General features: G+C 42.3%; 1 protein-coding gene across 8 annotated transcripts in view; it reads left to right on the top strand.

Moving 5' to 3' along the window:
- Uggt2 (UDP-glucose glycoprotein glucosyltransferase 2) overlaps positions 1 to 26,625 on the top strand; it is a 166,053-nt gene that overhangs the window by 100,149 nt on the left and 39,279 nt on the right. For 6 of the 8 annotated variants that reach the window (XM_063274903.1, XM_063274902.1, XM_063274905.1 and 3 more), the window contains 5 exons: positions 6,733 to 6,835; positions 9,972 to 10,051; positions 17,073 to 17,262; positions 22,652 to 22,810; positions 23,368 to 23,453. In XM_063274903.1, coding sequence (XP_063130973.1) covers positions 6,733 to 6,835; positions 9,972 to 10,051; positions 17,073 to 17,262; positions 22,652 to 22,810; positions 23,368 to 23,453 — 618 coding nt within the window. Of the gene's footprint in view, positions 1 to 6,732; positions 6,836 to 9,971; positions 10,052 to 10,523; positions 12,072 to 12,136; positions 12,429 to 17,072; positions 17,263 to 22,651; positions 22,811 to 23,367; positions 23,454 to 26,625 lie in introns of those variants that run through there. The other 2 variants (XM_063274907.1, XM_063274908.1) reach the window with 2 other exon arrangements.

The following is a 26,625-nucleotide window of genomic DNA, read 5'->3' as shown; positions in this document are numbered from 1 at the left end:
ACATGGAAACAACCCTGGATATAGAAAACCAAAAGAAGAGACAAGGAGCTGTAGATACAAGTTTCACCAACAGAATACAAGAGATGGAAGAGAGAATCTCAGGAGCAGAAGATTCCATAGAAATCATTGACTCAACTGTCAAAGATAATGTAAAGCGGAAAAAGCTACTGGTCCAAAACATACAGGAAATCCAGGACTCAATGAGAAGATCAAACCTAAGGATCATAGGTATAGAAGAGAGTGAAGACTCCCAGCTCAAAGGACCAGTAAATATCTTCAACAAAATCATAGAAGAAAACTTCCCTAACCTAAAAAAAGAGATACCCATAGACATACAAGAAGCCTACAGAACTCCAAATAGATTGGACCAGAAAAGAAACACCTCCCGTCACATAATTGTCAAAACACCAAACGCACAAAATAAAGAAAGAATATTAAAAGCAGTAAGGGAAAAAGGTCAAGTAACATATAAAGGGAGACCTATCAGAATCACACCAGACTTCTCGCCAGAAACTATGAAGGCCAGAAGATCCTGGACTGATGTCATACAGACCCTAAGAGAACACAAATGCCAGCCCAGGTTACTGTATCCAGCAAAACTCGCAATTAACATTGATGGAGAAACCAAGATATTCCATGACAAAACCAAATTTACACAATATCTTTCTACAAATCCAGCACTACAAAGGATAATAAATGGTAAAGCCCAACATAAGGAGGCAAGCTATACCCTAGAAGGAGCAAGAAACTAATCGTCTTGGCAACAAAACAAAGAGAATGAAAGCACACAAACATAACCTCACATCCAAATATGAATATAAAGGGAAACAATAATCACTATTCCTTAATATCTCTCAATATCAATGGCCTCAACTCCCCAATAAAAAGACATAGATTAACAAACTGGATACGCAACGAGGACCCTGCATTCTGCTGCCTACAGGAAACACACCTCAGAGACAAAGACAGACACTACCTCAGAGTGAAAGGCTGGAAAACAACTTTCCAAGCAAATGGTCAGAAGAAGCAAGCTGGAGTAGCCATTCTAATATCAAATAAAATCAATTTCCAACTAAAAGTCATCAAAAAAGATAAGGAAGGACACTTCATATTCATCAAAGGAAAAATCCACCAAGATGAAGTCTCAATCCTAAATATCTATGCCCCAAATACAAGGGCACCTACATACGTAAAAGAAACCCTACTAAAGCTCAAAACACACATTGCACCTCACACAATAATAGTGGGAGATTTCAACACCCCACTCTCATCAATGGACAGATCATGGAAACAGAAATTAAACAGTGATGTCGACAGACTAAGAGAAGTCATGAGCCAAATGGACTTAACGGATATTTATAGAACATTCTATCCTAAAGCAAAAGGATATACCTTCTTCTCAGCTCCTCATGGTACTTTCTCCAAAATTGACCATATAATTGGTCAAAAAACGGGCCTCAACAGGTACAGAAAGATAGAAATAATCCCATGCGTGCTATCGGACCACCACGGCCTAAAACTGGTCTTCAATAACAATAAGGGAAGAATGCCCACATATACTTGGAAATTGAACAATGCTCTACTCAATGATAACCTGGTCAAGGAAGAAATAAAGAAAGAAATTAAAAACTTTTTAGAATTTAATGAAAATGAAGATACAACATACTCAAACTTATGGGACACAATGAAAGCTGTGCTAAGAGGAAAACTCATAGCGCTGAGTGCCTGCAGAAAGAAACAGGAAAGAGCATATGTCAGCAGCTTGACAGCACACCTAAAAGCTCTAGAACAAAAAGAAGCAAATACACCCAGGAGGAGCAGAAGGCAGGAAATAATCAAACTCAGAGCTGAAATCAACCAAGTAGAAACAAAAAGGACCATAGAAAGAATCAACAGAACCAAAAGTTGGTTCTTTGAGAAAATCAACAAGATAGATAAACCCCTAGCCAGACTAACGAGAGGACACAGAGAGTGCGTCCAAATTAACAAAATCAGAAATGAAAAGGGAGACATAACTACAGATTCAGAGGAAATTCAAAAAATCATCAGATCTTACTATAAAAACCTGTATTCAACAAAACTTGAAAATCTTCAGGAAATGGACAATTTCCTAGACAGATACCAGGTATCGAAGTTAAATCAGGAACAGATAAACCAGTTAAACAACCCCATAACTCCTAAGGAAATAGAAGCAGTCATTAAAGGTCTCCCAACCAAAAAGAGTCCAGGTCCAGACGGGTTTAGTGCAGAATTCTATCAAACCTTCATAGAAGACCTCATACCAATATTATCCAAACTATTCCACAAAATTGAAACAGATGGAGCCCTACCGAATTCCTTCTACGAAGCCACAATTACTCTTATACCTAAACCACACACAGACACAACAAAGAAAGAGAACTTCAGACCAATTTCCCTTATGAATATCGACGCAAAAATACTCAATAAAATTCTGGCAAACCGAATTCAAGAGCACATCAAAACAATCATCCACCATGATCAAGTAGGCTTCATCCCAGGCATGCAGGGATGGTTTAATATACGGAAAACCATCAACGTGATCCATTATATAAACAAACTGAAAGAACAGAACCACATGATCATTTCATTAGATGCTGAGAAAGCATTTGACAAAATTCAACACCCCTTCATGATAAAAGTCCTGGAAAGAATAGGAATTCAAGGCCCATACCTAAACATAGTAAAAGCCATATACAGCAAACCAGTTGCTAACATTAAACTAAATGGAGAGAAACTTGAAGCAATCCCACTAAAATCAGGGACTAGACAAGGCTGCCCACTCTCTCCCTACTTATTCAATATAGTTCTTGAAGTTCTAGCCAGAGCAATCAGACAACAAAAGGAGATCAAGGGGCTACAGATCGGAAAAGAAGAGGTCAAAATATCACTATTTGCAGATGACATGATAGTATATTTAAGTGATCCCAAAAGTTCCACCAGAGAACTACTAAAGCTGATAAACAACTTCAGCAAAGTGGCTGGGTATAAAATTAACTCTAATAAATCAGTAGCCTTCCTCTATACAAAAGAGAAACAAGCCGAGAAAGAAATTAGGGAAACGACACCCTTCATAATAGACCCAAATAATATAAAGTACCTCGGTGTGACTTTAACCAAGCAAGTAAAAGATCTGTACAATAAGAACTTCAAGACTCTGAAGAAAGAAATTGAAGAAGACCTCAGAAGATGGAAAGATCTCCCATGCTCATGGATTGGCAGGATTAATATAGTAAAAATGGCCATTTTACCAAAAGCAATTTACAGATTCAATGCAATCCCCATCAAAATACCAATCCAATTCTTCAAAGAGTTAGACAGAACAATTTGCAAATTCATCTGGAATAACAAAAAACCCAGGATAGCTAAAGCTATCCTCAACAATAAAAGGACTTCAGGGGGAATCACTATCCCTGAACTCAAGCAGTATTACAGAGCAATAGTGATAAAAACTGCATGGTATTGGTACAGAGACAGACAGATAGACCAATGGAATAGAATTGAAGACCCAGAAATGAACCCACACACCTATGGTCACTTGATTTTTGACAAAGGAGCCAAAACCGTCCAATGGAAAAAAGATAGCATTTTCAGCAAATGGTGCTGGTTCAACTGGAGGGCAACATGTAGAAGAATGCAGATCGATCCATGCTTATCACCCTGTACAAAGCTTAAGTCCAAGTGGATCAAGGACCTCCACATCAAACCAGACACACTCAAACTAATAGAAGAAAAACTAGGGAAGCATCTGGAACACATGGGCACTGGAAAAAATTTCCTGAACAAAACACCAATGGCTTATGCTCTAAGATCAAGAATCGACAAATGGGATCTCATAAAACTGCAAAGCTTCTGTAAGGCAAAGGACACTGTGCTTAGGACAAAACGGCAACCAACAGATTGGGAAAAGATCTTTACCAATCCTACAACAGATAGAGGCCTTATATCCAAAATATACAAAGAACTCAAGAAGTTAGACCGCAGGGAAACAAATAACCCTATTAAAAAATGGGGTTCAGAGCTAAACAAAGAATTCACAGCTGAGGAATGCCGAATGGCTGAGAAACACCTAAAGAAATGTTCAACATCTTTAGTCATAAGGGAAATGCAAATCAAAACAACCCTGAGATTTCACCTCACACCAGTGCGATTGGCTAAGATCAAAAACTCAGGTGACAGCAGATGCTGGCGAGGATGTGGAGAAAGAGGAACACTCCTCCATTGTTGGTGGGATTGCAGACTGGTAAAACCATTCTGGAAATCAGTCTGGAGGTTCCTCAGAAAATTGGACATTGAACTGCCTGAGGATCCAGCTATACCTCTCTTGGGCATATACCCAAAAGATGCCTCAACATATAAAAGAGACACGTGCTCCACTATGTTCATCGCAGCCTTATTTATAATAGCCAGAAAATGGAAAGAACCCAGATGCCCTTCAACAGAGGAATGGATACAGAAAATGTGGTACATCTACACAATGGAATATTACTCAGCTATCAAAAACAACGAGTTTATGAAATTCGTAGGCAAATGGTTGGAACTGGAAAATATCATCCTGAGTGAGCTAACCCAATCACAGAAAGACATACATGGTATGCACTCATTGATAAGTGGCTATTAGCCCAAATGCTTGAATTACCCTAGATCCCTAGAACAAACGAAACTCAAGACGGATGATCAAAATGTGAATGCTTCACTCCTTCTTTAAATGAGGAAAAAGAATACCCTTGGCAGGGAAGGGAGAGGCAAAGATTAAAACAGAGACTGAAGGAACACCCATTCAGAGCCTGCCCCACATGTGGCCCATACATATACAGCCACCCAATTAGACAAGATGGATGAAGCAAAGAAGTGCAGACCGACAGGAGCCGGATGTAGATCGCTCCTGAGAGACACAGCCAGAATACAGCAAATACAGAGGCGAATGCCAGCAGCAAACCACTGAACTGAGAATAGGTCCCCTATTGAAGGAATCAGAGAAAGAACTGGAAGAGCTTGAAGGGGCTCGAGACCCCAAAAGTACAACAATGCCAAGCAACCAGAGCTTCCAGAGACTAAGCCACTACCTAAAGACTATACATGGACTGACCCTGGACTCTGACCCCATAGGTAGCAATGAATATCCTAGTAAGAGCACCAGTGGAAGGGGAAGCCCTGGGTCCTGCTAAGACTGAACCCCCCGTGAACTAGTCTATGGGGGGAGGGTGGCAATGGGGGGAGGGCTGGGAGGGGGACACCCATAAGGAAGGGGAGGGGGGAGGGGGATGTTTGCCCGGAAACCGGGAAAGGGAATAACACTCGAAATGTATATAAGAAATACTCAAGTTAATAAAAAAAAAAAAATAAAAAAATAAAAGGAAAAGCATAAAAAAAAAAAAAAGTATGCATCACTATGCCAGGGGTAAAAAAAAAATTTAAAGAAAGCTGTTCACATCACAGTCTACTTGAGACCTTTAGTGAACGTTCTTTCTACTCATGTATATAAGCAAATCTCAAACCTTACACACGCTGGCTCAAGATTAAAAATATTTCAGATTACAATGTAATTAATTGCTAAAACAATGAGCATAAAGTCCTTAGACATGAATTTGTCACTAGATGAATTATTAAAGAAGTATAAATGGCAAAAAAAAAAAAGAGAGATTTTCATGTTTCCTCTTTAAGGGCTTCTACTTGTTTACCTGTGTTCTCTTGCATTTCTTTAAGCGAGTTATTTATGCCCTTCTTAAAGTCCTCTATCATCATCATGAGATGTAATTTTAAATTCAAATCTTGCTATTCTGGTGTGTTGGGGTATTCAGGACTTGCTGTAAGGGAGAAAGGGGTTCTAATGATGCCAAGTAGCCTTGGTTCTGTTGCTTAGGTTCTTGCATTTGCCTCTCACCATCTGGTCATCTCTGGTGTTAGTTGCTGTCTCTGACTGGAGCCTGTCCCTCCTGTGGGCCTGCAGTCTTAGGTGTGTCAGCACTCCTGGAAGACCAGCTCTCTCCAGGCGGGATTTGGGTGTGGAGAACTGTGTCACAGCCTTAGTTCCAGGACACAGATCGACTCTACCACTCTTACTATAACAGAAATCATATCTTCACATTAAATGAAGTTTTACTCAGTAATTATATTTGACGTAAATATTTCATTTCATTTTTGAGGAGCAACTTTCTCACTGCCAAGAGCCTTTCTGTAGCAAGGATGACTGTTCTGTAACTGCTCACAGGCAGCCCTTGGTTTGAAGACAGACTGAAGGGACAGGAGGAAAAGGGACAAAGCGAGGATGCTGGATGCAGTGGAGTGAAGATGGCTGAGTCTGCTTGTATAAGATCATCCACTTCTATTGTGGACTTATCTTATACAGTGCCACATGGGATAAGCACTAAGTAGTTAACTCCTAAGAGATCTGAGAAGAAATATTTACCTAACACAAAACATATTGTTTTTTATTTTTTACATATTAGAATTCATGGAAAACTATCAGAATTTTTGCTATAGTATTCTCATTCTTTAAAGTGTATTTTTAGTGCATATTTATAAAATATTTCATTTTCTCAAATTCATTATAACTTTACAACATATCACACAGATTTCAAATCTGCAGTTTTGTTATGTGAAATAGACTTTTTAGCTGAATAGCTCACGTAAATGTACATAGCTAAGATCATGACTGTGGATATATTTGTATAAACGTAAACACGATGTTGCTCTCACTTTTTCCTGCTCTAGTGTTATAAAGATAAATCCTCCAGAGAACGATACGTTTTTTGATGTCATTGCTGTTGTCGATCCTTTGACAAGAGAAGCTCAGAAGATGACACAGTTACTGGATGTAAGATGATGTTAACTTGTGTGTTAAGTGTAATGAAGTATGGCGCTCTCCCAGTTCTTTACATCATCTGACATAAGTGTATGAAGTGTACATGTTCAGTGTGTAATAGTAGAACTGTGCACAAGTGTTGCAACAGTTCTAGGTTGAGCACTACTATGGCTGAGTTGCTGGCCCCTTCAAAGTTTATATTGTGGCACAGGAAGTGTGCTTTGATGAGTTCCCAGCTCTCCTGTCATCATGGCTGTCCAAACAGGGCCTGAGAAAGTAAAGCTAAATGAGCCTGTACAGAAGGGACCCTAGTCACATCATGTGAGGGTAAGGAGAGAATTCTGTCGTCTTCTCCCTCCACCCCTGAGCATGCAGGGAGGCCCTGTAAACATAACAGCATGACAGCTGCCTCCTCACCAAGAAACCCAGAAGAGAGCTCTTGCAGCAGCCAGATAAATAGACCTTAATCTTGGACCCGTCAACCTGTAGACCTGTGAGAGAGAGCACTGCTGGGGTTGAAGCCACTCAGTCAGTGGTGTCTTATTATGGCCGCTGGAGAAAATCAAAGAAATGCCTTCCCGGGTGGTGAATGGTGCCCTTCGGAGGAGCTCATGGTCACTCTCATTTAGGTGAAGCTTGAGGTGCAGTAAGTGATGCTGACCAGGCAGGCAAAGCTCAGGGAGGGAGGAACACAGAGATTTCATCCAGAGATTGAGCTTTGTAGTAAGGTCTTCAACAAGATGAGGCTTCTGTGTGGTGTGGTGGGTAAGCTTTCAGAAGCCTCCTAACCACCTGAGAGCCAGTCTCCTGTTTGCCTTTGGAATAAGATGTAGAAATCACAGCTCCTCCTGCGCCATGCCTGCCTGGATGCTGTCATGCTCCTGTCTTGATGACTGATAATGGACTGAACCTGTAAGCCAGCCCCAATTAAATGCTGTCCTTATAAGAGTTGCCTTGGTCATGGTGTCTGTGCACAGCAGTAAACCCTGACTAAGACAATGTGTCATCAGCAGTCAGGCATAAGCTACTCAAGCTGCCGCAGACTTTCTAGCAACTTAGGATCACTGTCACAGTTCAGAGGTCATCTGTGCATTACTGTTAGCATAAAGGGGAGAACAGGGCCACACCACCAAAGCTCCACGGGTGATTGGAAGTCATAATAGTGAGAAGTTGGAAACCATGCCCAACAGCCTTTCATAAAGATGGAGGGTGTTGTGGAAGTCTAGTGTTTCAACTTATGTCTGTAGTCCCAGCACTCAAAAAAGACACAAAGACTGTAAGCTTAAGGCCACGCTGGGCTGCATAGCCATCCTCTGTCTGAGACAGAAGGATAGAGTGAAGATGACAGGAGGGAGGGAGGAAGGAAGGAAGGAAGGAAGGCAGGGAGGAAGGAAGGAAGGCAGGGAGGAAGATAGCTATTTAAGAAATGTTCTCAACTGCAGGCGACTAAGGAATGCTGAGAGTAGGGGAAAAGGGAAGAGCAGGCCAGTTTGCTATCCATAGCAAATGGTCAGCCCTGGAGCACATACATGCAGGTGACACTTGGGCTGAGCAGTTCCAGTCATATATGTGTGTGTGTTGTGTATGTATAACGAAGCTTAAAGGGAGTGAGGTCGTGAACTTGAGACGTGTCAAAGGGCACACAGCGGGACCTGAACAGAGAAGAGGGAAGGTGGTGACAGTTAGATTATAATATCAAAAGCTGTTTAAATAAAGAACTCAGGTTCTCAGAACTGGAACCCCTCTGACGGTTGTCTTCCGTTTGGGAACCAGGCCAAAGCGTAAGAAGTAGCTCTAATGGATAATGTTAATACCGCGTTTAGTGATGTTGTTGTATAATGTTAATATCATGTTCAGTGATGTTGTTGTATAATGTTAATATCGTGTTTAGTGAAGTAGCTCTAATGGATAATGTTAATACCGCGTTTAGTGATGATGTTGTACATTCCATCAGAACTCCATGTTGTAGTTTTCTCAGACTGTGGACTACTTTAGGGGAATTGATTGTACAAACTTCCTATGAGTGCATTTGCTTAGATCATGATCTGAGATTTTGATGTTGTTTGGCTTCAGAGCATAAACAACACAAAGTTAGCCCAGCAGCTGTTTCACCTTTCTTCCTAAGCATTGTAAACCCTTCATGTGTAAGTTTATTGAAGTATAGAACTCAAATTATCCTTGATTCTTAGTGTATAGCTTCCCTGATTCTGTGAAGAATCATTATTCAGAAGAAACTGTTATTTTATGTTTAAGACTTATGTCAAGATAGAACTTAAAAGTAATAAATATAAAGTTATAGAGATAAGAGAGAGGGATTGCACATCACTTTATTTCTTTGATAAAACTAATATGCTTTATTTCTGAGCAATTTTATTTTTACTTTATAAATTATTTATAGAATAATATTTTGCATATTGGTTATAGTTTCTAGCTTTGCTTGTCACTCATTCTGTGTAGTTAATGACTATGCAGTGCTGATCTAACTTTGGAGGGGAAACAGGTCAGCCCCTGGTCTCCATGGCAGTGAGTATGGGTGACAGGATGGGAATTAAACCCCAGAGCTCTTAAGTGTACACTTTGTCTGTTGTAATCCCTCTATGTCTGTGTTCTTGGTGTTATGTGTGCATTTCTGTTTCTGCCTTGATCCATATTTTTATTGATAGTTTTGGTTCATCTGTGCTCTGTTTCCTGTGTAGAGATGAGGGAGAACAAAAGTCATTTTCTCCCTCTTGTTACTTATTTAATGAAAATTAAGACAAAAGAAAGACTAGGCCATCCATGTACAGCCTGGAACTGTCTACCTCTCGTATGACACAGTGGAATTCTGACAAGATGAGAGTACGCTAGGCAGTGCTGTGAGGCCACCACTTCAGGCTTGCAAACCCAGGTTCTATACAGTTCTGTATTACTCTCCCTTCAATGCGGAGGAAATTCAGAAACCCTGAAAGGAAGTTATTTTAAGCCAAAGAGTAGCACCTTGCAGTTGCTTGAATGTCAACCTCTTGGGTAACTTCCTGTGGCCTCGGGCAGGGAGGGTATCTGAGTGTTACTGTGACAGTGAGTGTAAATTGCTAATGCAGTGCACAGAATATGCTCCATAGCCCTTAGCTGTTGTGTCATTAAAAATCAATATGGGTGTTTTCAATAGGTGCTTGGGAAGATCGTGAACGTGAGGATGAAGCTGTTCATGAACTGCAGGGGTAAGCTTTCAGAAGCCCCGTTAGACAGGTGAGTGGACTGGAACACTTGCAGATGCATGGAGGAGGAAGAATCTGTTGTGGACTAGCTCTGTCTGTCACTGCACTTAATGGCCTCAAAACTGAACTACCCAACTCAGTAGATATACCTTAGCTTACTGCAGAACTGCATGAAGTTTCCTTTACTGGCATTTTTAGGGCTTTGATAGGGGAGTGTTTATAGAGGTGTTTCCAGGGGAATGCAGTGAAGTCAAAGGTGGTTTGCCGGTTAGCTATAGTGGGCGGCTTTCTGGGACTCACATTTCAGCACGTTCTTTACGCGCGCCATCACTGTCGCGTGTCGGGAGTGTAAGAGGAAAGTAGTTCAGAGTTTCTGTCCGTGACACATTAGGACCACATGCTAACAACATGCTAACGACATGCTGCTTAACATGAGAGTTTCTGTCAGTGACACGTTAGGAACCACGTGCTGCTTAACAGAAACACACTCTGTTTTGGTTTAGAATTGCAATCATTTCGCCTCACACCAGTGAGAAGGGCTAAGATCAAAAAATCAGGTGACAGCAGATGCTGGCGAGGATGCGGAGAAAGAGGAACACTCCTCCATTGTTGGTGGGATTGCAGACTGGTACAACCATTCTGGAAATCAGTCTGGAGGTTCCTCAGAAAATTGGACATTGAACTGCCTGAGGATCCAGCTATACCTCTCTTGGGCATATACCCAAAAGATGTCCCAACATATAAAAAAGACACGTGCTCCACTATGTTCATTGCAGCCTTATTTATAATAGCCAGAAGCTGGAAAGAACCCAGATGCCCTTCAACAGAGGAATGGATACAGAAAATGTGATACATCTACACAATGGAATATTACTCAGCTATCAAAAACAATGACTTTATGAAATTTGTAGGCAAATGGTCGGAACTGGAAAATATTATCCTGAGTGAGGTAACCCAATCACAGAAAAACACACATGGTATGCACTCACTGATAAGTGGCTATTAGCCCAAATGCTTGAATTACCCTAGATGCCTAGAACAAATGAAACTCAAGATGGATGATCAAAATGTGAATGCTTCACTCCTTCTTTAAAAGGGGAACAAGAATACCCTTGGCAGGGAATAGAGAGACAAAGATTAAAACAGACACAGAAGGAACACCCATTCAGAGCCTGCCCCACATGTGGCCCATGCATATACAGCCATCCAATTAGACAAGATGGATGAAGCAAAGAAGTGCAGGCCGACAGGAGCCGGATGTAGATCTCTCCCGAGAGACACAGCCAGAATACAGCAAATACAGAGGCGTATGCCAGCAGCAAACCACTGAATTGAGAATAGGACCCCCGTTGAAGGAATCAGAGAAAGAACTGGAAGAGCTTGAAGGGGCTCGAGACCCCATATGTACAACAATGCCAAGCAACCAGAGCTTCCAGGGACTAAGCCACTACCTAAAGACTATACATGGACTGACCCTGGACTCTGACCTCATAGGTAGCAATGAGTATCCTAGTAAGAGCACCAGTGGAAGGGGAAGCCCTGGGTCCTGCTAAGACTGAACCCCCAGTGAACTAGATTGTTGGGGGAAGGGCTGCAAGGGGGGAGGATGGGAAGGGGAACACCCATAAAGAAGGGGAGGGGGGAGAGGGATGTTTGCCCAGAGACCGGGAAAGGGAATAACACTCGAAATGTATATAAGAAATACTCAAGTTAATTAAAAAAAAAAAAAAGAATTGCAATCATTGTAGCCACTTCTACTAATAGAAACGTTCAATGTCCTCCTGGCCTTGGGGCAGAAAGACGATGTGCCCTGTTGGACTACAAAAGCTTCAAAGGCTTATTAATAGATGTGTTTCTCTTGGTTGCTATTATCAAACTCTAAATATGTGTATTCGGCTGACAGAAAAGGTACAGTTCAGCTGATCTCTAGACTGTTTTATATATATTATGTGTATTATATATATTATACAGTTTTACCTTGAACCATCATTTTAAACAATAAGTTTTTAATTATTGGAAGGTAATAAAATGGAAAATGTAGAAAATTAAAATGGGAATTGAACTCATTCATTGGCCTCTTGACTGACTCCTGTTTTATCACTCATTTACTTTTTAGGTTGTTTGTTTCTCTTCTGTATTCCAAATTCATCACATACCTTTCTAAATCTGATCAAAGTTATTAAATGCTGGTCACTAATGGAAAGGTCTGTCCATGGGCACAGACGACACAAGACGACAGTCCCCTCATAATATCTCTATAAAGCGTGGATGGATTTAATGGAAGAAAAATACTGAGGGCTGGAGATATATTTCAGTGGTTCAGAGAGCTTGCTGCTCTTACGGGGAATCTGAGTTCAAGTCCCAGCAACCATTTTCAGCAACCTACAGTTGCCTATTACTCTAGCTCCAGGGACTCTGATGTTCTCTTCTGACTTCTGTGCGTACTAAACTCATGTGCACAGGCATGCATGAGTGAGTGGGTGAGTGAGTGAGAGAGTGGGTGGGTGAGTGAGTGGGTGAGTGAGTGGGTGGGTGAGTGAGTGGGTGAGTGAGTGAGAGAGTGAGTGAGTGAGAGAGTGGGTGGGTGAGTGAGAGAGTGGGTGGGTGAGTGAGTGAGTGGGTGGGTGGGTGAGTGAGTGGGTGAGTGAGTGGGTGGGTGAGTGAGTGAGTGGGTGAGTGAGTGGGTGAGTGGGTGAGTGAGTGAGTGGGTGGGTGGGTGGGTGGGTGAGTGAGTGGGTGGGTGAGTGGGTGAGTGGGTGGGTGAGTGAGTGAGTGGGTGAGTGGGTGAGTGAGTGGGTGAGTGAGTGGGTGAGTGAGTGGGTGAGTGGGTGAGTGGGTGGGTGAGTGAGTGGGTGAGTGAGTGAGTGGGTGGGTGAGTGAGTGGGTGGGTGAGTGAGTGAGTGGGTAAGTGAGTGAGTGAGTGAGTGGGTGAGTGAGTGGGTGAGTGAGTGAGTGAGTGAGAGAGTGTGTGAGTGAGTGAGTGAGTGGGTGAGTGAGTGAGAGAGTGTGTGAGTGAGTGAGTGGGTGAGTGAGAGAGTGAGTGGGTGGGTGAGTGAGTGGGTGAGTGAGTGGGTGAGTGAGTGGGTGGGTAGGTGAGTGAGTGGGTAAGTGAGTGGGTGGGTGGGTGAGTGAGTGAGTGAGTGGGTGAGTGAGTGGGTGAGTGAGTGAGTGAGTGGGTGAGTGAGTGGGTGAGTGAGTGAGTGAGTGAGCGAGTGAGTGAGTGAGCGAGTGAGTGAGTGTACAGTTAAAATAAAAATATTTAAAAATAAAAGATTACTGATATTGAATACTGGGGAAGAGCATGACGTCTGCAGTCAGTGATGCTAGAGTGCCAGCTGTTGTTGAGCTGCAGCAGATACCAGGTTTCAGCCAGCTCAGTCTATCCTGTGCGTACATCAGTCAGATGGTTCTCAGGTTTGTTCTGAGCCCTCCCTTAGTAAATATTGTCTCATTTTCCTCAGAGCTGAGCAGAGTAGTGAGTAAGGCTCTGCTTGACCCCATGCTCTGTCTCCTGCCTTTAGAAGCCTCCTTAGGTTGTGTGGGAAGAGCCATATTTCTCCTGAGTTTTTACACAAATGCCTCCTCCTCCCTGTTTAATCCTGTACCTTCCTCCTTTGCCTTCCACCCTGCTTTATCAAGTATTCTCTTTCTCGTCTTTAACTGTCTTAGCTTTCATCTTCCATCTTCACAGCTACTCAGTTGTGGGGAGAAGAAAACTGGGGCAGTGCCTCAGCAAGTGAAGGGCCACCCAGCCTTATGACCTTCAGACCCACATGACAGAGGAGAGGAGTGACGCCCACGGTGTCCTCCGATTCCCACATGTGCACTGTTAGGGGCACGCACAGACACACACGCACACACACACACACATACACACTCACACACATACACACACATACATGCACACACACATACACGCACACGGACACACACACATACACGCACACATACATACACACATACACGCACACACATACATACACACGGGCGCGCACACACATACACACACATGCACACACATACACACACACATACGCACGCACACACATACACGCACACACACGCACACACACACATACACACACTCACACGTACACACACACACATACACGCACACCTACACACATACACACTCACATACACACACATATACATGCACACACACATACACGCACACGGACACACACGCGCACACACATACACACACATACACACACACATACACACGCACACACACACGCACGCACACACATACACACGGGCGCACACACACGCACACACACACACATACACACATACACACAGGCATACACACACACACACGCACACACACACGCACGCACACACACATACACACACATACACACACATACACACATACACACAGGCATACACACACACACACACACGCACGCACACACATACACACGGGCGCACACACACGCACACACACACATACACACACATACACACATACACACAGGCATACACACACACACACGCACGCACACACACACGCACGCACACAGATAAACACACTCACACACACTCACACACACATACACACACGCACACACACATACACACATACACACATACACACGCACACACACGCACGCACACACATACATACACACGGGCGCACACACACGCACACATACACACATACACACACATACACACACATACACACATACACACAGGCATACACACACACGCACACACACACGCACGCACACACACACGCCCGCACACACATAAACACACTCACACACACTCACACACACACTAATATAAATAAATGTGTGAAAACCTTTGTTACTCCATCTTAGGGGCTGAAGAGATGGCTCGGCATTTAAAAGGAGTCACTATTCTTGCAGGAAACAGGAGTTCTGCCCTAGCACCTACATGACAGCTAACAGTCCTCTGGCCTCCTCAGATACTGCATGCATATAGTGCACAAACATACAGACACATTGTACACATAAAATATAAATAAATCTTTTTAATTGCTCCCTTGCTGGGCAGTGGTGGCACACACCTTTAAACCCAGTACTTGGGAGCAGAGGCAGGCAAATTTCTCTGAGTTTGAGGCCAACTTGATCTGAAAATGTAGTCTGCTAATCTAGGCTTAGTTCTGGAAGCGTCTAGCCTCCTTACAATCTAATCTAGACTAGATTAGATCTATTCTACCTCTGACACTTACTACTGCATAAGCTCACCCCTTCCTAGTTCTTTCTGATCTCTGGCTGGTCGGTTCAGTTCATCTGTTCTGATTTATTCAATCTCGTTTTTTCTCTCGGCCTCTGAACTGCTCTTCTTAGCCTCAAACTGACACTTCCAATCTTTTCTAATCTCCCGGCTCCTTCTCATTCCCTTGCTGCTTCTGTCTTTACCTGGTCTTGCTTGTTCTCTCTTCGGTGTTCTATGTAAAACTCTCCCAGTGAAGCTGCCTCCTTCTTTCTCTCTGCTGCGCTACTCTCCCTCTCAACTCTACCGTCCTGCTCTCCACAAATTCCACTCTCTTCCTGCACTGTACTCTCTTCCTCCTGTACTGTCTGTCTCTCCCTTAAGTAACTTTATTTTCCTCTCTTTTCTCCTTAGGGTTAGACATATCCTACTCTGCTAAATCTTTCTCCAATTCATCACTTTGCCTGCCACTCAATTAGACTTCACTCTCAAACATGGCTGCTTCCTTCTACAAACTGACTTTACCTTCATTGTTTCGTATTAAAGATGTGTACTAAGGACGTGTCTGTATTCTAGCCAGAGGGATTAAGGTGTGTGCTAAGGCTGAACCACACCATGACTAGAAACATGTTCAGATATCCTATAACACTGGTCTACAGTAGCACTCCTTCACTGTGCTTTCATGACATTTGCCTTTAATATTTTTGTCACTAAAATTATTTTTACTCAATCCTAAAGAATTTCCAACATTTCTATAAATTTTCCTTGGTGTTTATATTGTGTTTGGCATGGTGAGTGCTTGTTTTGTGCATTTTCCTCATGGCCATTCTCTCTCATGCCTCCCTGTACCTCCTTTGCTTTGCTTTGCTTTGAATATGGGTTCTTTCCTGTCTTCTCCAGTGAGTCTCGTCACCAATCTGTGTAAACTCTCCTGGAGGAAGGGTGGGGCGTAGTCAAATGTGGCCAAATCAACTGCATACCTTCTACAACTAAGTTAAGCAGGCTTGCTTATACCCTTCTGGTTCGTGTTCTCTCGCTCTCTGTCGCTCTCTGTCTCTCGCTCTCTCACTCTTGTCAGGGTCTCAGATGAAGTAAACCAGAGATGCCCTTAGTGGCAGGTAACTGGGGTACTTTTCAGCCAACCACTAGAGGGCACTGCAGTCCTTCTTCCCCAGCACAACAGCATGAGCTTTAGCGCCTCTCTCCTCAGTCATTGACCCTTGAGAGCTGCAGCAGGGCTTACACAATTTTTACTCTTAGTTCAAAGTACATTTCATGAAAAGTAGAAATAGCAATTGAATAGTAAAAATATAGACTCACAATATGAATTTGAGCTTAACATGATTGTAAAAATGTATTAGAATAGAAACATCCGTGTTTATGTTCTTGGTATTGGCTCCTGCTATTCTTGAGTATCATGAAGCATGAGGCTAACATACAGTAATGGTGCACTTATGTCTCATGATCTACTGAGCAGGCACATTTGACTCCATTCCATTTGTTCAATTTTAGTTCAAATCTCCACTTGAATTTTACTCATTTTCTGGCTCTCATTTTCCTCTTTGTAGTGCTAGGAGCTCATAAAAAAGCCAAAATGTGGACTGTGAACAAATGTGGAGGGCCGCAGAAATGAGCACAGATACTCTAACCCACATAGAGTTTAAGAAATTTTAATTATGTTCATTAAAGAATAAAATATGTAATCCTATGAAACAACCTCTCAGCTCCTGTGGCACAGAGTATGTGTCACTTTTGAATGAGGGTTTTATAGTTATGCTTATTCAGCCATTGGCAGCTTTAAAACACTTGAGTAAGTAATCATCTTAATTTTAGTCACAATAACTTTTGTGTTTTATTAACAGCTTTTACCGTTTTGTTCTGGAACCAGAGCCATTCTCAGGGGCTAGCAATAGTCCTTCTCAAGGACCAGTGGCAAAGTTCCTGGACATCCCAGAATCACACCTTCTGACCCTCAACATGATCACCCCAGAAGGATGGCTGGTGGAGCCAGTACACAGCAACTGTGACCTTGACAACATTAACTTAAAGGATGTAAGTCACTGTGGGAAGTGCTGAGAGAAGAGAGCAGGACTGTCACACATGGACACCAGCATTTCAGCGCTTGGTCTCGGTGTGTGCTTTCCTAGATCTTACGTTTGCTTCACTTCAGAACTCAGTGTCTCCCATTTCCGTTCATAAACGCCCTCGCCATGTTTATTGCTGTCTGCCACTAGCTCAGGAAGTCTTGAGACGATAATGTAGACGGTCTGGAGAAGAAACGCAACAGTTTAGATCAACAGTGTCAAGTGCCTACTTGCTTAGCGAGTTTAGCTTCGAGAAGTTTCGTTCCAAACACATTTTGAAGGTCCTGGCTGAGAGTTGGAGAAATAAGTCTGAACAAACATGAGATAGAAAGCAGGAAAGGAACTCTGTGGCCCATTGGCTAGGCACCCCTGCTTCCCAACACTTCAGTCCAACTTCTGGAATGTAAATTTTGAGACTTCTCACCTGCGGTCACTATCCATGGAGAAAAATGGAGAAGGGAATTTTAAAATTGTTATTGGCATCTGTTCATTGACCATGGTGAAACTAACATAAGGACATTTTCATTCAAGACTATCATGTACTGTAGCTGTAAGGACCTCCCAGAAACTCCACTTCCTCCCCCTGTCCTCTAGGTCCTCCCTTTCTGCAGTCTGACTTCTACTTTTAAGCCATGTGTGTATAGACATATATGTATAATCATTTCATGAACGTATAGAAATGTAGAAACTACATGAGAGAAAACATTTGTCTTTGTGAGCCAAAGGACTTCCAGTACCATCCATCTCCGTTCTGATGACACAATACCATTCCTGTTCATAGCTCTCCCCCACAGCGTCCTCTGTTGGCGAATGCACAGAGGGACTTGTAACTTGGAACAGAGTAAATGTACACTGTGAGCAGTACGGCCATAAATATGATGATGTCTTCAGTGTTTCAGGAGCATACTCAGAGGCTGAGTCACATGGGCATTCTGTTTCTAGCACTTTGAAGGCTTTTCCTACTGGTTTCCAGAGTAGCTTCACATCTGAATTTCCACCATGGTGCCTACATACAGCTGCCCCAGCTTCTCCCCAGTATTCCCTGTCTGTCTTCCATGTGGAAAGCATGTGACTGGGTAGGACAGAACATCGTCCAATGGTGAGGACACTGAGCATAGGTTGTTCACTAGCCATGGGACTGGCCAGTATGGCCACGTGCACTGACCGCTCAGTACTGTACACTTATCATCAGCCCATTTACTGATGTCACTGTTTCATGTTTCGGTAGTTAGGGTTTTGTCCTATTCTTCATTCTAGACCTTAATCCTCTGGGAACTCCACAGCTGGTAAATTGTGTATTTAGCAAAGATCCTGTCTTTTAGTTAGTTTCATTTAATCCCACTTGTCACATCTGAAGATGAATTCTCAGCTATGGGGTCTTTATCTGGAGCGCCTGTTTTGCTGACACCTTCCCTCTGTACTTTTATGTCCATTCAGAGTATTGACTCCTATAGAAAGGACTTTGATCCTTTTTAATTTGTTTTTTGTGCAGAGTGAGAAATAGAACTGTAGCTTTAACTTCTGATGAGGAGACCTAATTCTCTTTTTACCATTTGTTGAAGAGGCCACTGTCCTTTCTGTAGTAGACATTGGGCTATCTTTGTCAAAAGCCATGCTGGGTTAATTCTGGGTTCTCATTGCCAGGGCTTCTTCAACTTTTCACTCAGGATCCATTTACACCTGAGGAAATTCCACATGAGCCTGGCACCATGTACTATAAAATAGGTGTACAAATCCACATTTACCACTCATAAGTCACAACTTTATTTTTAACTAATTTTACCACTTACTGAAGATGAAGACAAATCTGCATCCTAGTAAGATGGACGTGCTTGTTTGTTTTCTTCTTTGAGTTTTACATTGTGAGGATTCGTGCTTGTGTGTGAGCACATATTCCACAGCGCGTGTCTAGAGACCGGAGGACAACGTGTAAGAGTTCTCTCCGTCCACGGTTATAATTGGGGCTCTTTTCCTGATTTCTTTCCTAACAGGATTATTATTGGAACATATGAAAACTACCGAACTTTTCTGTTGATTTTTTTTTCCATTCAACCATTTGTAGCATTTGTAAGGTCTAAGAGCTTTCTGAGCAGGCTGTAAGGTCTTTTATAGAGAGGATAACGTTGTCCGCAATAGACGTAAATGACTCCCTCTCCTCCTGTTGTCCCATTGCTCAGCTAGGACTTCAGTGAGAAGCACTGATTAGAAGTGAGTGCAGACTGTATTTTCTCCCTGATTTTAGTGGATATGTTTGAGTTTTCTCCAGCTAATGTAATGTTGAATATAGATTTGTTTTCTATAGGTCTTAATATTTTGAGCTATGTTCCTTCTCTTCTGACTTCCTTTTCTGTATCTATTGAGGTCAAATCATGTGATTGTGAGGAATATTTTCTATGTGTTGTTAAGAATTCTTAGACCATGCTCATCAGGGATCGGCCTGCCCTCCTCTTCTCTGCTGTGCACAGCTCCTCCACTGTTGATGGCAGCATAGCACTGGATTCATAAACTATGACTGGTTACCCTCCCTGTCCTGCTGTATGGAGGAGTTTGAGGACCACTGATGTGGGACTCATCACCATCTGGGTGGGAATTTTCAGGGGAGATGAAATCTTACTGCTTCCTGCAGCTCTGGGGGTTGGTTACGCTTGTGTAGTTTTAGCGGATTGTGTGTGTTGACAGAGGAGCCCACGTCTGGGTTCCCAGGTCAGCACAGCCGTTCAGGTGACAGTGCTCCGATGTCACTGGTATCTAGTAGATCGTTTTTGTTTTTCATTTCTAATCCGTGTCTTATCTCTCCTTTGGTTGGCCACACTAATGGTTTGTCAATCTTCTTCATTTCCTTTTCAAGTATAAACTGTTTCATTTAATCTCTTGCTCTTTCCATCTCAGTCCACTCACTTCTAACTTGGTTCTGACCTCTTCCCCTCCTACTGATTAGCATCATCTTGTTTTCTGTTTTCCTAAGATTTCCTCGTTAATTTACTCGATATTTCTGTTTTAAAACTATAGGCCTGTGTTGTTAGGAGCTCCTCCCTCACTGAACTGCTTTCACTGAATCACCTAAGTTCATTTTCATTCAGTTGTAAGACGTTTTAATTCCTCTCATGATTTCTCAGCTGGCCACCCGTCATTCAGTGTGCTTCCCGTCCCCGTGGGCCTGTGTTTCTGCAGGTTTCATCCTTGATTTGTAGGGTCACTGCATTGTCACAAGGCTGAACACAGGGAACTACGCCAGCTTGCTTGTATTTGCTAAGACAGACTCTGTGTCCTAAACGTGGCATGTTTCAGAGAACACTGGATGGACTTCTGAACAGAGTGCCTATGCGTAGAACGTCCTAACGTGTCCGCAGACTCTGATAAGGCTTTGTTCCATGCTAATGCTTGCCCGTCTTTCATGTGGATGGCTTGTCTGCTGTCTGGATGTGATTCTGAAGTCATCCGCACTGTGTGAGGTGTGTCTGTGTGAGACTTGCTGTTTGTTCATTACACTGTGTACACAAAGGCTCAGCTCAGGCGTTTTAAGAATTGCAGTATTCTTTGTGTTCTCTAATCATCATGAAGTGACCTTCAATTCCCTGGAGAGAGAGAGAGAGAGAGAGAGAGAGAGAGAGAGAGAGAGAGAGAGAGAGAGAGAGAGAGTGTTTGAATTTTTATTTGCCTGAAAGGACTTATTCCATTGTTGCACAGTAACATTGTGTTTATCCTTACCAGTACAAGTATGATTCTTGCAAAAAAACAAATTGTTGGTTTAGGGATCTTTTCAATGACTTCTCACCTTGATTTTGACTGTCAAGAAAAGAGTTTCACAGACCTGTAGGACGCAGACCCAAGAGTCCTGTCTAGTTGAAATGCATTTCTGCTTAGTGATGACTCGCGTGTTGATCTTGTGTTGAGTCTGTCTTCCCGGCTTCAGCCTCTGCCCTTCCCTCCACCGACAACAGCTGCTGTGCAGTTCTTGCCTCTTGGGCCACTTCCTTCTTTTCTCCCCTCATTTCCTCCCTATCTCTTGTTGGCCTTTAAGGTATCTGATCTTGAAGTATGTATAAACTTTCTGTTACTATCTTTGGATTAAGCTATTGTTCTAACTGACAGAATAATAGGTTAAAATATACTGGATCTTTCCAAATTTTGAAGTAAGAACATTTTCAGGAACAAACTAACAAAGATACAGCACTCTCAAAAAGATTGACTGAAATTTTGGAGAAAATAGTCCTTCCTGTCTTCCTTTAAAACCACTCGAGCTTCTGTGTTTGTCATCTTCCTCCTAGAGGTCATGACCATGCACCTGCAGTAAGAAGGCGTGAATGTTGCCTGTAGGAATTTGGTTCATACGGTCCCCATGTGTGCCTTTAGCCTAAAGACTTTGCCTTGCAGTGAAATCCCTATTGACCCATTCACATAGATAGGTGGGATTTCCCTCTAACTCATCCCTGGTGCGTTCATCATGAACTGCTCTGCAAAAGGAAGAAGGCTAGAACTGTGCTGTGTTCATCATAAGAAAGCAACCTTTAGCTACAAGTAAGACTAAGAAGATATAAAATGATAAAATGTATGAAGAAAGTCTTAGAAAGGAAATTTGGGGAAGGAAAGTCCCTTTTGTCTTCATGATCAGTGAGGTCTCTTAACGGGGTCTAATGGAGTCTCATAAACAGAATGAACAGTATGTGTTATTAATATAACTTTAAAGATCCAAACTAGTGAATTTATCTCAGCAGCTTCACTCAGCCCCCAAGTACTCTCTGACCCAGGCAGTCTGCGAGCCGTTCCAGTGCAGCACCCTGTCAGGCTGCCCTGTCCTCACTCACAGCTCCCTTGGCTGGTCACTGCCACACCAGTTTCATACAGAGACCACCTATCTCACAGCACTTTTACTGTGGACTCAATTAAGTCACCCAATGAAAGAACACACCACACAATAACCTCTGATCCAACTAATAGGATATAATTTGCCCATCTAGACAGTACAAAATCCTGTACACACCCATCCCTTAAAAATAGTCCTAACACCTGCATCTATGCGCAGAGAAGAATCTTAATATCTGCTGCCATGTTCTCTCAGCACCTTCTTTGCTCTGACTTCTTCTCTCCGCTTCTCCCTTCCTTCTAAAACCTCTGTACCCATCTCCCTTCCTTCTCGTCCAATGACAGGCCTCGTTTATGTTGTCTGCCTTCACCTGCTTAATGACATCAACCTACATGGGGAAGGAAAAATTAGTCATGAACTTTTGTCTGGAAAAATTAGTGGTTCACTCATGTGTCAAAGACTTCAAGTTATAAACCAAAGAATATTATCTTACTTAAGAATTATCTCATTATGTATGATTCATAGTACCCATGCCACGATATGTCTTCCACAGATTGAGAGGAGTGTTACAGCAGAGTATGAACTAGAGCATCTGCTCCTTGAAGGACATTGCTTTGACATGACCACAGAACAGCCCCCGCAGGGCCTGCAGTTCACGCTGGGCACAAGAAGCAATCCTGACGTAGTTGACACAATAGTAATGGCCAATCTGGTAAGTGTTCTAAATATTCAGTTCACACTATTTAGCTTTGGGGGGAAATTCTTCAGTTTTCTGTTAGTGAAGATAAACTCCTCTCTACTCTTAAGATGTATTTTGCTTTCATTTCTGTGATGTGTTTATATAAACATCTGTATATGCAGGTCCCTATAGAGAAGATGGCATCAAACCCCTGTAGTGGGAGTCTAGGTGGCTGGGAGCTGCCCAGCTGCATACTGAGACTCAGACCGCAGTCTGCAGCAACTTTTACTAACTACTGGACATCTCTCCAGTCCCTAATGTTGAATCTTTAAGGAAGAAATTACTTTTAAAAATTGGAAGAATTGAGTCAGGCATGATGAAGTCCTGGCTCAAAACATGGAAAAATCATACTTCTAGATGTTTTTATACCTCTTGTAAAATCTTCTTCCTTGGAATTCATCTCTAGAATGTTCTTCCTCCACCCCTAACAAATATTTTTTAGCTAATCCACTTATAATCTTTAATGAATAATTGAATAATAAATATAATAATAATATAAATGAATAGTTTTCCCCGTTTCATCTTCAAAGGGATATTTTCAACTAAAAGCCAACCCAGGTGCATGGATACTAAAATTACGTGAAGGAAAATCAGAAGATATTTATGAAATAATTGGGTGAGTGATCCAAACCACTTTTAAAGCTTTATATGTAAATTCTTGTTTAGTGCTACATATCAGATTATCAAAATGGTAATTGCAACTATTTTGCTTAAAAATTATTAGGTCTGCTTATGTGCAGGATAACATAAAAATGGCTTTTCAGGACATATGTATTCCATAGGATTTTAGCATAGATAACATGCACAGTAGTGAGATACTAACACACAACTGTGGCAGAAAATAAATAAAAACAAATACATAGAATACAACGATAGGAAGGATGGTTCCTATGGCCTGCCACCTCCTCCAACTGCTCCAGCATAACCTTGAGAAATCCTTTATTTGGAATAGTAAGAAGTAAGCACAACCCTCTTTGAGGCAAAAGGGAGGGGGATGGGGTAGAATGGAGACCAGTAAGGGGGATAACATTTGAAATATAAACAAATAAAATGATTAATAAAAAATAAGTAACCACAACTTTGCCCTGAACCCAAAAATCAAGCCCACCCCAATAAACCTAGAACCTGGGAAGGCCCTCATAGCCCCAGATTTTAAGCTATGCCCAAAAACTAAGCCTCTATACCTTGGCGTCAGATGGATCTCACAATCCCAATATCTAGATCTGTCTAGTGTACTCAGTCTTTATGTCTGACCCACTATGAGGCCTACTCAAGATATTACTATCAGTGGACCAGTCCCTCCAAATTCAGACTCTGCTTCCAAGAGGTTGAAGAGCTGTCTACCAGGAATAACACATAGAACAAATCTGAGAACCTTACAGAAAAAGAACTACCGCCTTTCCATGATTCCAAAATAACAAATCAAGAAGCCAACACTACCATGATATACACCAGCTGGATTTCTGTGCCCAGAGCTAAGCAAATGAACCATAAGATTTTCTGTAAAAGGTCATGTCTCAGTGGCTGTGCTTATTGAAAAAAATTAGCAAAACATCAGCATATTTCCCCCTTCAAGTTCTAGGCCCTTTGAAAATGTATGTGTCTGTTCAGCATCATCAGCCAGAACCATAGCTGCAAGAGAGTCTAGGGAATAGCCATTGCCGCCGACACCACCAAGGAGGAGGAAGAGGAGGAAGAGGGGGAAGAAGAGGAGGAGGAAGAGGAAAAGAGGAGAGAAGAGGAAAGAAGAAGAGAAAAAGAAAGTTTAGTAAGACATTTATGCTATCTCCTCCAAGGTCCAGATAACATAGCAGAAGGGAAATCAGAAAGAGTATGAAAGCCAGGGGTGGGGAGAAAGCCTATGGCATGTCATCTCCTGAGCAGTTCAGTTATTCGTTATTTTTCTGTTGCTGTGATAAAACACCATGACCAAAAGAGACTTAGGGGAAAAAGTTTATTTTGGATTATAGTTCTAAGGGATAGAAGTCCAACATGGCCGGAAGCACATCAGCTAGAGTAGGCACAGCCGCTGGAGTAGAAGCTGAGAACCCATTCCTCATCCTCTGTAAAGTACAGGAAACCCATGTTTTCCTCCCGGCCACCTAGTTTTCAACAAAAGCGACTCTGAGACTAATCACTTACTAATAAATGTCAGGCCATAAGCGTCTCTGATTGCTCTCAACTTGTTATCCTTTTTATTCTAACCTGAGTTCAGCAATGTGGCTGGTTTCCTCTCCTTGTCTTCTGCTCCTGAGAGTTCCTGGGGCAAACCTGCTTTTATTCTTTCCTGAGTTGAGCTACCTGCTGGTTTATGTCCTCAGAGGTCTGGTGGATCTCCCATACCTCTAACTGTTTCCTAGATTCTCTATCCCTGCTGGATGTCCCACCTCCCATTTCCTGCCTCAGTTCATCGGCCATAGGCTTTTTTATTGACAGATGATGCTTATAAGAGATTCTCTCTGCAGTCCTCAAACATGAAACTGATAGAGCTGACTAGAAGAGGCGTAAGACTGTAAACTGTTAAAGTCGCTCCCGGTGGCATCCTGCCTCTAGCACACCTCCTCTCCAAACAGCACCCCCAGCTGGGACCAAACACTCCATGCACGAGTGTGTGGGGGACATGTATCATTCAGTCACGAACATTCAACAGCCAGATCTATATACAAATGAGCCCGTCAACCCTTGCGTGTGAATGGAGGAGCCCCGTAACCTTACCACACACTGCTGAATTCTTTCTACTGACTCAGGGATGTGGCGAGCTATTGTGTCAGTTGTATAGGCACAGATGACCCCACCAGGTGCCAGTGGACACTCCCAGTCCAAAGGTCTCACAGGGTCACACAGCAATACCTAAATCCATGAATCTGAGAAAGGGACAGGTGGGGAAGAAGTGAGCTACTAAAGGAAAGGAGAAGAGAGCTGTAACAAGGATGTCGTAAGTACATATGTGAAACTGTCAAAACAGAAACTTAATTTTTTAATAAAAAATGTTTTTAGACTCCTGCAGTATCTGCTAGATTCTCATAATATACTGCACATTTCCACCACTATGGGCAATGAGGAACTTCTGGTGTGATTACTTCTTGGGTTAGACAGTCCACTCTGTTGGGAAAATTTATTGCAGATGAACATACAGATGAAATGCTTGAAATAACACTGTTGAGATAAATTGATGATTTTATGGAATGCCTGATTTGATATAAGCAGTTTTAGGAAGTTAATTTGATTTAAATTTAATCTTGGGATGTTACAGCAGTAGTTGATAGAAAGTTTAAAGTTAGAATCTAGAATGAAGTGTGTCCCTTCCTCATAGAATGGCAAGAGCTGCATGAGGTAGAAAAAGGAGTAGAGTGAGCTCTCGTCGTAAGCACACAGTTGTAGTAGCAAGGAAAATGGGCTGGAGAAAAGGTAATGACTAAAGAAAGCATGTACTCTAGGTTGGTCCTGAGTTCCTAGATCTTGTGATAAAGATGTGGTAACAAGTTTCTGCCGTGCACCATAAAGAGGAAGGTTATGAATAAAGAGTAAATAATTCTATTATGATTATTCAAAGCAGAGAAGAGATGATTAGTCAGTTTAACTGATCAAGACTTCAAAGATAAGATGTATGATAGATGATGACCTATTTCTTGGTAAATACAACTTGTTGTCAGCTAAGCATAGGAAAAACTTGCTACTATAGACTTTGCTTCTTAAACATTGTTCATCAATGACAAAAGAATTTTTGCTTTAGGGTTAGGTCAAACTTGTGAAAAAAAGATAGATGGGAAAATGTTTAGTTAAGTGTA

The sequence above is a fragment of the Rattus norvegicus genome, chromosome 15, assembly GCF_036323735.1.
Source record: "Rattus norvegicus strain BN/NHsdMcwi chromosome 15, GRCr8, whole genome shotgun sequence".
Classification (NCBI taxonomy): domain Eukaryota; kingdom Metazoa; phylum Chordata; class Mammalia; order Rodentia; family Muridae; genus Rattus; species Rattus norvegicus.
This window is presented reverse-complemented; position numbering and strand designations above follow the sequence as displayed.